The sequence below is a fragment of the Lactuca sativa genome, chromosome 8 (genome assembly GCF_002870075.4).
Source record: "Lactuca sativa cultivar Salinas chromosome 8, Lsat_Salinas_v11, whole genome shotgun sequence".
NCBI classification, from domain to species: Eukaryota; Viridiplantae; Streptophyta; class Magnoliopsida; order Asterales; family Asteraceae; genus Lactuca; species Lactuca sativa.
In genome coordinates, this window is record NC_056630.2 from 141,372,318 (window position 1) to 141,382,469 (window position 10,152).

The 10,152-nt window shown below is 31.3% G+C and overlaps 2 protein-coding genes across 5 annotated transcripts; one reads left to right on the plus strand and one right to left on the minus strand.

Moving 5' to 3' along the window:
- Nucleotides 1-1,052: 1,052 nt before the first annotated feature.
- Nucleotides 1,053-5,443, plus strand: LOC111893695 (phospholipid--sterol O-acyltransferase). Of its 4 annotated transcripts, none has more exons than XM_023889761.3 (15): nucleotides 1,053-1,476; nucleotides 2,219-2,379; nucleotides 2,490-2,634; nucleotides 2,726-2,895; nucleotides 2,978-3,054; nucleotides 3,132-3,345; nucleotides 3,428-3,599; nucleotides 3,696-3,890; nucleotides 3,986-4,037; nucleotides 4,162-4,233; nucleotides 4,314-4,482; nucleotides 4,545-4,649; nucleotides 4,744-4,828; nucleotides 4,978-5,086; nucleotides 5,160-5,443. In XM_023889761.3, exons 2-14 carry the CDS (start codon nucleotides 2,238-2,240, stop codon nucleotides 5,057-5,059), a joined length of 1,680 nt encoding a protein of 559 aa, XP_023745529.1. In that variant the 5' UTR covers nucleotides 1,053-1,476; nucleotides 2,219-2,237; the 3' UTR covers nucleotides 5,060-5,086; nucleotides 5,160-5,443. The 4 variants fall into 4 exon arrangements, with proteins under 4 accessions (XP_023745529.1, XP_023745530.1, XP_023745527.1 ...); XM_023889762.3 differs by having other exon boundaries at nucleotides 2,222-2,379; XM_023889759.3 differs by having other exon boundaries at nucleotides 1,054-1,476; nucleotides 2,244-2,379.
- On the minus strand, nucleotides 5,406-7,850 carry LOC111893696 (rho GDP-dissociation inhibitor 1). The gene is made up of 5 exons (XM_023889763.3): nucleotides 7,436-7,850; nucleotides 6,540-6,603; nucleotides 6,214-6,435; nucleotides 5,771-5,895; nucleotides 5,406-5,686 (listed from the first exon to the last, which is right to left on the minus strand). The coding sequence occupies exons 1-5, from the start codon at nucleotides 7,688-7,690 to the stop codon at nucleotides 5,618-5,620; spliced, it is 735 nt and encodes a 244-aa protein (XP_023745531.1). The 5' UTR covers nucleotides 7,691-7,850; the 3' UTR covers nucleotides 5,406-5,617.
- Nucleotides 7,851-10,152: the final 2,302 nt, after the last annotated feature.

Genomic DNA, 10,152 nt, shown 5'->3' on the forward strand with positions numbered 1-10,152 from the left:
ATTTTTTTTAGTTAATTCAAGTTCCGAAAATAATATTTAAAAAAAGATTTTTTTTGATTTTTCCATTTATTTTGCATTTTAAAATTATTTTTAGAATATGTACAGTGTAATATTCTATTTAGAATATTTCACGTATTTCTAAAAAAAATAGAAATTTTTTTTAGCTAATTCAAGTTCCGAAAATAATATTTAAAAAAAGAATTTTTAGATTTTTCCATTTATTTTGCATTTTAAAATTATTTTTTAGAATATGTCAGTGTAATATTCTATTTAGAATATTTCACGTATTTTTAAAAAAAAACGAAATTTTTTTTATTTTTTTTTTATATTTTTTTTAGTTAATTCAAGTTCCGAAAATAATATTTAAAAAAAGAATTTTTAGATTTTTCCATTTATTTTGCATTTTAAAATTATTTTTAAATTTGGTCTTACGATCTCACAAAATTAGAATGGTCTCAAATGAACCTGAACATATATATATATATATATATATATATATATATATATATATATATATATATATATATATATATATATATATATTATTTTTCCTTCGAGCGAATGAAATTTTTGGCAAAACAGATAAGAAATGTTTATCTCTCTAGAAATGAGGAAATGTAAAGGGAAATTGTGCTAATCTTTGACGATTGTAGTCATGGCTAAGATCAATATCCAAGGCTAACACACTTATCCTCGAATGCTCGATTTAGACCTTGTAACAATTGATCAACACTTGAACCAAACAAACGTCGTGAAAGATGTAGGAGTGGAAGGGTTTATGATGGTGAATAAATAAACAGAGGTAAATCAAGGGTAAAGCGGTTATTTTAAAGAGGTTTAAAAGACTATATTTAACGGTGTCAAACAGAGGGACCAAACCTGTTGATAATGACGAAATTTGCAACTTTGGAACCAAAGGACTGTAATTATAAGAATTAACAAATGACAGGGACCAAATTTATAGTTTTCTCAAGAACTTATTAATTTTGGTAAAAACTAAATTGTTTAAAAAAGGTTGAAAATGTTACTTTTCATATTCGTCCTCGCTATTTTAAATTTGCCACATGAACGATATAACCAATTGAACCAAATCATGTCTCCATTTCCCCGGCGGCGGCGAAAAGTCTCCGATGGATGTATAAAACTCAACCAAATCCCCAACTAACTTATACGCCTTTTCCTCCTCCATCGAACCCCCAGTCAACCATCATAACTCGCACACGGAGTCACACAAGGGAGGCAGGGCGAATGAAAAGTGATTTAAAGTTCATCGCCGTCGTGTTCGTTCTCGTCGGGGTTTTGGATAGAACCTCCGTCGTCAATGGCGGTCAGTTCAAGGGAGATTACTCCAAGTTATCGGGGATTATAATACCAGGTTTTGCGTCTACTCAGCTCAGAGCCTGGTCTATTTTGGATTGCCCTTACTCTCCTCTAGATTTCAATCCACTCGATTTGGTTTGGCTCGACACGACCAAAGTATATTTTCCTACAATCTGACGATGTTTTCATTTAACCCATCAAAAATTTCTATATCATGTGTTTACTTTTATCCTGTTGATGATCAAGCAACCGTGACGTGTGATTACCTATGAATTTGTAATTATTAGTTTATGAAGGATAACGTATTTGCATATTCGCACTGTTGAATTGATATGCTTCTAACTTAACATTGTTTTTATTCCGATTGTGTTAGGTTATTGATTTTTCTAGTAGATTATACATGATGCTCCATGCTCCCTTAAACTATTTTGGGATTTGGAATTCAAATGGAATAGTTTATAATTTGAACATGTATGGATTTTAAGGGGTTAGGAAAAACATGTTAACCATAAGTAAGTGCATAAAGTTAGGGGTAAGCATCTCCAAATCTAAATTTTTTGACCCCAAATAATCACAAAATCACTTTTTGTCAAACACTTTAAACTTATCATTGGTACTTGAAATCACAATATTAGCTTTTGAAACATATAAGTGATGATCCTAGAGATATCCTATATGATGCCTATATATTCTTAGGAAAAAGATATGGTAGATTATAACTTATAAGTTTAAAAGGTACTACCAGATTGTGCAACAACTTGATAAGACATATTGCCACATTGGATGTTATATCCAAATAAAATGCGATTCATTTCTGGTGTTTTGTTTATATATATGATATAGTAGAAGTAATGCTACATTTCTCATTTTCTATCCAATACTGTCTGGTGGATGATAGAAGAAGGCTACAATCTACCATGCAGTGTCTTTCTGCAATGAATTGCTGGCTTAAATGCATGATGCTTGATCCTTACAATCAAACAGATCACCCAGAGTGTAAGTCACGCCCAGATAGTGGCCTTTCAGCTATCACAGAACTTGACCCAGGTTATATAACAGGTAACATTCTTTTCATCTCTCCACCATCTGTATATACATAAACACACGCTTATATAAGTTATATGTAAGTTGTAACATATAGTCCCTGAAAGTGAATTCTTGATTATCAGGTCCTCTTTCATCAGTATGGAAAGAATGGATCAAATGGTGCATTGAATTTGGGATTGAGGCAAATGCTATTCTTGCTGTTCCTTATGATTGGAGATTGTCACCATCAAAGCTTGAAGAACGGGATTTGTACTTCCACAAGCTAAAGTTTGTATTCAGTTATTATATATCTTTCAGTCATGATCTGAATCATAATAATTTTGACACCCACAATTTTTTCTTTTAAATTTCTTTGCAGACTTACTTTTGAAACAGCTCTGAAACATCGTGGTGGGCCCTCCATAGTATTTGCCCACTCTTTGGGCAACAATGTTTTTCGTTACTTTTTGGAGTGGTTGAAGCTAGAAATTGCCCCTAAAAAATATATCCAATGGCTTGATGATCACATTCATGCCTATTTTGCTGTGGGTATGTCACATCTACATGTCATTCTGGCCACAAACTTTAAGGGGCAATTTAGACATTTACGCATTCTAATTCTTACTTTCAGGGTCTCCACTTCTTGGGTCAGTTCAAACAGTAGAAGCAACACTTTCTGGATCCACATTTGGACTTCCTGTACCTGAGGTTTGTTCTTCAAGTATTTGTTTCTCTTTCCTTTTTTATGTTTTTGGGTTATCGTATTAATGTCAATTTATTATCAGGGAACAGCACGATTGATGTTCAATTCATTTGGCTCTTCACTATGGATGACACCTTTTTCAGAGTATTGTCGAAGTGAAAATGTCTACTCAAAGCATTTTTCCACTGGGCGCAAAAAGAAACACAATATATACCACTGTGATGATCTTGAATATCGGTTAAACTATTCTGGATTTCCAACTAACATAATCAACATTGAAATCCCTTCAGTTGTAGGTATGTTATAAATGTTTTTATAAAGAAAAAAAAAGTGCTTTCTGTTAACTATCTTAATGGGCTTCATTCTTCAACATTGTAGCAGAAGCTTATCCATCTTTTGGAGATGAGTTACAAGCCAATTTATCTAACATGGAATGTGGGGTCCCTACTCAGTTATCATTTAATGCTCGAGAAATAGCAGATGGAACATTTTTTAAAGCAATTGAGGATTATGATCCTGATAGCAAAAGGCTTCTCTACCAATTAGACAAGTGAGTAATAATGCAAATATAGTAAAGTCTTACATAATTTTTTTGGTCAGGGTATTTGTTTAAGATGTTTTTTTTTTTTTTTTTTGTGGTATACAGGTTGTATCATGGTGATCCAGTATTAAATCCTTTGACACCATGGGAGAGACCACCTTTGAAGAACATATTTTGTATATATGGAGTAGATTCAAGAACTGAAGTTGGATACTATTTTGCACCAAGTGGAAAACCTTACCCTGACAACTGGATTATGACTGATGTTGTATATGAATTTGAGGGAACTTTGTATACCAGGTATAATAACTACTTTCTTGACCAAAAATTTCAGATTTTAATTCCATTATTCAACTTCTGGTATTTTTGTTTATTTATTTATTTTTTTATATAAGGTCTGGAAATTTAATTGAAGGAAATCCCGGGGCTGCAAGTGGTGATGAAACTGTAAGCAAAAATAATTACTGTATAAGAAAATTACGGAAAAAGAAGATCATGTATTAATGGTTAAACCAATGTTTTTATGTTAAAAAATATAAAACATTGAAATCAAGAAATGTATTGGTTATAGGTACCATATAATTCTCTTTCGTATTGCAAGAATTGGCTGGGACCAAAAGTTAATATAACAAGAACACCTCAGGTATGTGAAAGCCCTAATGGCATCATAATATCATACATTAAAAAAAAATTCAATTATTATTATTATTATTATTATTTTAGTCAGAACATGATGGGGAGGATGTGCAAGTGCATACGGATGTAGAACACCAAATAGGAGCTGATATAATCCCCAACATGACAAGGTCACCTCGTGTTAAGTACATTACCTATTATGAAGACTCTGAAAGCCTTCCTGGACAAAGAACAGCTGTTTGGGAAATCGATAAAGGTATCTTTTTTTTTTAAAAAAAAAATTTATTTAGGGCTTTGAATTTGAGTGTTTATTTGCAGCAAATCATAGGAACATTGTGAGATCACCAATTTTGATGCGGGAGCTATGGCTTGAGATGTGGCATGATATTCATCCGGATAAGAAATCCAAATTTGTTACCAAGGGTTAGTTTTGGTTTTCCCTCCCTTTTCTTTTTTTGAAGAGATATCAAAATAAAGAATTTTTAATTTAAATTAAATTGTGGGTTTTTTTTTACAGCTAAGCGTGGACCTTTGAGGGATGAAGACTGTTATTGGGATTATGGAAAAGCTCGTTGTGCGTGGGCCGAGTATTGTGAATACAGGTAAATCCACTCCTTATCTGTTACACATGACAATAGGACAATCTATAGTGCAATAGCCCTAAAAAAAAAAAAAAAAAAAAAAAAAACTTAGAATGAATTTGGTCCATATGTTGGCAGTTTACTTTACGTATGTAAAAATAATGACGCAGATATGTTTTTGGAGATGTTCATTTGGGTCAAAGTTGCAGGGTCAAAAGCTCTTCAGCCGATCTCCTTCTCAAATATGTATAACCACAACCACAACCACAACCATGAGAGGTAGTTTCATTTCCTTAAAAAGCTTCTATTTGATTTCTTTATTTTGACAAACGGAAAATGCTGATTGATGCAGGATTGGTCAATGATGGTGGGAATGGGATTTAAATGCTATTGATGTGCCAATTGCCATGATGAGTTAACTATATACATCATACATACCATAGATGGCAAACTAGAGGGAAGGCATATTTTTTTGAAGCATTTGACAGAAATTAGTGATTGAAATATGTAGAGATGTATCATTCATCATGTTAAACAATACACATAAGGCCATGGCCATCCAAAATTATATTAAAAAAAAAAACATTATTTTCTCAAATGCCACAGAAAAAAATCAAATGCATAACGATGTACAACTTCCACTTAATACAGTACAAGTTGATACGACAGTATGGCTCCCACTTGAGCAAAAGATTTTTAACAATAATTAAACTAAAATTCAATGACAAAAAAATGTCTAAAAGGGTAGTAAAATGAGAATATAAATAAATGACTTTAAACTTGAACAATTAATTCAATATGGCATATGAACTAGCTTTTCTTCTTGATCTCAAAAGAATAATCAAGCTCCAAATGACACCTCTTATCATCATCTTCAAACTGCATCACCAAACAAACGTACAAATTATACTTCATATTTAATCGATTTTTGATGGGACCCACAAAACCAAGAACATAACTTACCCTCAGCTTTGCTGTGTATATTCCTCTTGCAAGTATGCCAGATGGCGTGGTCTCCTCCTCTAAGGTTTCCACGTAAGCATCTTTTTGAGGTGCAAATGTACCCAACATTCCTTTGATTCGATCCACTGACACCAAACACAATCAAATAAGTTCAATCCATATGGTTTGACATTTAAAGTCAAACAAGAATCTTTTCACGCTTTAAAACTTAGGGGTTGTTTGAAATGCCTCTTACTAGGTTTGGTAAAAGGCTGGACTGACTCGGTCAAATTCAAAGTGAGTCTCACATAGTCGGATCTGACTAAACCAACAACTATAAAACAACCCTTTACATGAATTCTATAAGCTATTCAAAGGAATTTTCAAATGAAATTGAACTGGATACCAAGTTTTACAACCCCGAAAAATGGGGCGATAAATTTTGTATGCTCTTGGAAAGTTACCTTGGATTCCTGATTTCCACACTGTATTGGTGTAGGTGAGACCAGAAACAATGTTGTGAAGAATAGTGAATGTTAGCTTAAGCCGATATTGAACTCCTTCTTTAAGTGTAAAAAGGGGACGACCACTTTGACTTTCTTTGACCGGTAATGAAGTCGTGATCTCCCCAACGTCTTTTGATACAATTCCTATGGAGTGGAATTTAACTTCGGGATCCTTTTGACCTAACAAAAGTATAATAACATCTTACTCACTATCGAAAATAGTTTAATTGGCTAAATTGATAAATTGTATGTGAAAATGATCATAACAATGAAATAAGACTAACCATACAAATCGCTTTCGACTCCACCAAGCAACTTCTCTTTCCACCTCCTTAAACTTTCATCATCCTGTAAAACCAAAAGACTGTTTTACCCTTTTGAAACATATTACTGTGTTCCAGCAAACATGTCCTAGAAAAAGACAATTTTACCCTTCTGAAAGGTGGCATGTTGACTTAATTGGGATAGTATATACTAATCAACACAAAGGATAGGATACATGGACTTGGACATACCAAATTTCTATGACTACATTATTGGATATAATAGGAACCCTAAATTGAAATTGCGTTTATTTTCATTTTTATGCATAAATTCGCCACATATGTTCCCATTTTTATTAGTTGAAATGCTGATGAAACTAGAGAAACTTAAGAAACAGAGCAAGATTTCAACTTTATTAATTCCAAATTTGAATTATAATACGAAGCAAAATAAGATAGTCAACCGGAAATTAACAACTCCCACTAATTATCAAAAGCGGCAAGACAAAATCGAAAGAAACCCTAGAAGTGCACTAGGGCCCATTAAAAACCTTTCTTTTAGAACCCTAAATTTTGAAATTGTGCAACTTTTTACAGTCAATTTGATGTAGGACACTGGGATTCTGCAAATTGTACACATTCACTCATGTTTTCAGCTATTCTTGAAAATAAAGCTTAAAATGCAAGAATCACATACATACCCCAAGACGCAAAGCAAGAATTTTGAAAAGAAAAAATTACATCTTAATTTGACATTTATCTGCAAATCTTAAATTGCAACAGAGCATACGCTAAGACTTTACAAACCCTAGATTGAAACAGAGCATACCATATTTTAAAAGTAACTGAGGATTATATAAGAGTAAATATGAGACATAAAACATTTAAATTTTCTACAAATAAAGTAAAAAATAAACCTTGTCCTTGTCAAGCTGGTCCTTAAGAGGAAGAAGAGGGCCAGGAACAAATTTGGAGACACCCACTTGATGATGTTCATGTTCTTCTTCTTCTTCATCATCACCATGTTCATGTTCAAAAACCCTAACATTTAAGGGGTTTTCTGTAAATTCTCCTGTCTGTTTGTTCTTCAAATCTCCATTAACATCATCAAGAAGTGAACATGAAGTAGACCCAGATGATGTTCCTGCTTCTGCTCCCTTCACACCTTCCATCCCTGTTCTTTTTCTGCAGACAATATGAGAACAAGAAAAAAACCCTTCTTTTAAAGAAATCAAATCAACACCCTTTCTCCTTTATTTCCTTTTTCGGATTTTGATATAGACAGTAGTCACATTATCAGTAACACATAGTATTTGTTTGAATGTCTTTGTTTAGCATCAAAATAAGCGTAGGTCGTTTGACTATATACGACTTTTTATCCTTATAAAATTGAACTAGATTATAGTTTATTTACATTATTTAACTTAACTTTTTTATAAAAATAAAAAGCTGAGAGACTACAATATAGGGGTGAGCAAAAACCGCACCGCAACTAAAATTAACCGCAAACGATAAACCGCAACCGCAATAAAAATCGATAGTGACGTTTTCTGTTTTCAAAAACCGCAAATTTGCGGTGCGGTGCGGTTATTAGTTTTCAAAAACCGCAAAAAAAACCCGCACCGCACCGCATATATTATATACAACTTTTTTTATTAATTATTAATATATTAAATATTAAAAATAAGATAAGTTTCATGAATGAAAGATAAATAAAATACTAGAAGACAAAAGTGTTGATTTTTTGTTATGTTTCACTTTGAAAAATGGTGAAATTAGACAATTTTAAAAAATTTATTATTAATTACTATTGATTTGACGTTTTTAAGATATTAATTATTTCTGATTTAAGTTAATTGTCTTATACCTTATGGTTTTTTTTTATTATTACAAGTAATATGTTTGAACTCTTAAAACCGTTTGAGTTCTAAACTGTAGTTAAAAACAACACAAAATAACAGCACAAAATCCATGCGGTTAATAACCGCAACACAGAAAAAACAAAACCGCACCGCAAAAATAACCGCACAAAGCGGTTTTGAAAATGGATTAACCGCATTTGCGGTTAGTGGTGAGGTTTTGGCTAATAACCGCACCGAACCGCACCGCGCTCACCCCTACTACAATCAATATTAAAATTACATTTCATATAGGGGATGTTTGGCTTAGCTTTTCACAACCCAAAAGTCCTTTTTGGAAAAGTTACAAAAAATCAGGATTTCCTGACTTTTCCAAAAAAAATATTTTTCTTATATAAAAACTCCAAAAGTAACTTTTAAAACTAGTTTTGTCAAATATCTTTTGTTTTTTTTCTTTTCCAAAAAGGACTTTTTGTTGTAAAAAACTAAACCAAACACAACATAATCTACTAAGATTACAATTTGTTAGTTTTTGATAAAAATTAAAAGGTCATCATTAATATCAATGATATTTGTTATTATCATTATAAATGATTTAATAATATTTGTTCGATTTGGTTTTTCTTCTTTTTGTTAATAGAAAAAAAATTCTTCTCTCTATGTATATTAATTTTTGTATGTTGGGATTTTTTTTTCTAAACACGTTAAGACTAGAGAAAAATCTTTCACTTTTTAAATCTCACGCTGGTCTTTTCTCACCCTTTTTTCTCTGGTCAAAACATAGGAAATTGTTATTTTTCACTATATATATATATATATATATATATATATATATATATATATATATATATATATATATATATATATATATATATTATATACTATTTTGTCAGAGATTAAAAACCATAAATTTTGATATATATTTTTAATAATTTTTTAGCATGTATATAATTTAATAAATATTAAAAATAATAATAATAAAAAAAGTCTGACCAATCAAAGGAAGAGAGAGAATCCGAGAAACATTCCTCTCACTCCATTTCCACGCCACCTGTTCCGCACCTTCGATGTAGTGTTCCGAGGTGCGGGTTTTTTTTCCCGATATGTCTTCCCGCTGCATTCATCCGAGCCTTACATATTGGGTATGAGGTGTTTAGGATCGTCTATATAAAAAGTTTAATAGCTTTTACAACTTGGTACCACAAATATATTATTAATTTGAATGTAAAATAAAATTATAATATTATAATATTTACATGTAATATTATATTAATAAAATTATTCAACTAAATTATAATATTATAATCCCAGTTAAACATTGTCGTTGCACAGTGAGAACACAAGAATTGTTCATGCATTAGTTGATAAAAAATTGAATGGTAATGTTTTCAAAGCAAACTATGTCAAACATTCACACCACACCTTTTAATGTAATAAAAGAATATTAATAACAAAAAAATGCACTAATATGATAAATTTATGATTAATTATATAAATAGAGGAACACAAATACTAATAGTAATAATAATAATAATAATAATTGGGTATTCTTTTATTTTAATATTAATTTAAATTTTTGAGTTTGATTTTTATCACAATTTTTATTATGTAATACTTGGTATAAATCCCCAATTTATCATTGAGATTGAGAGTGTCTTATTTTTATCATTATAATAATATAAATTTGTCTGGTCTGAACTATTTTTTCGTATTATACTTGATATAAATTCAAACGCACCATTGAGACCGTCTTAATATTATCTATATAAGGATAA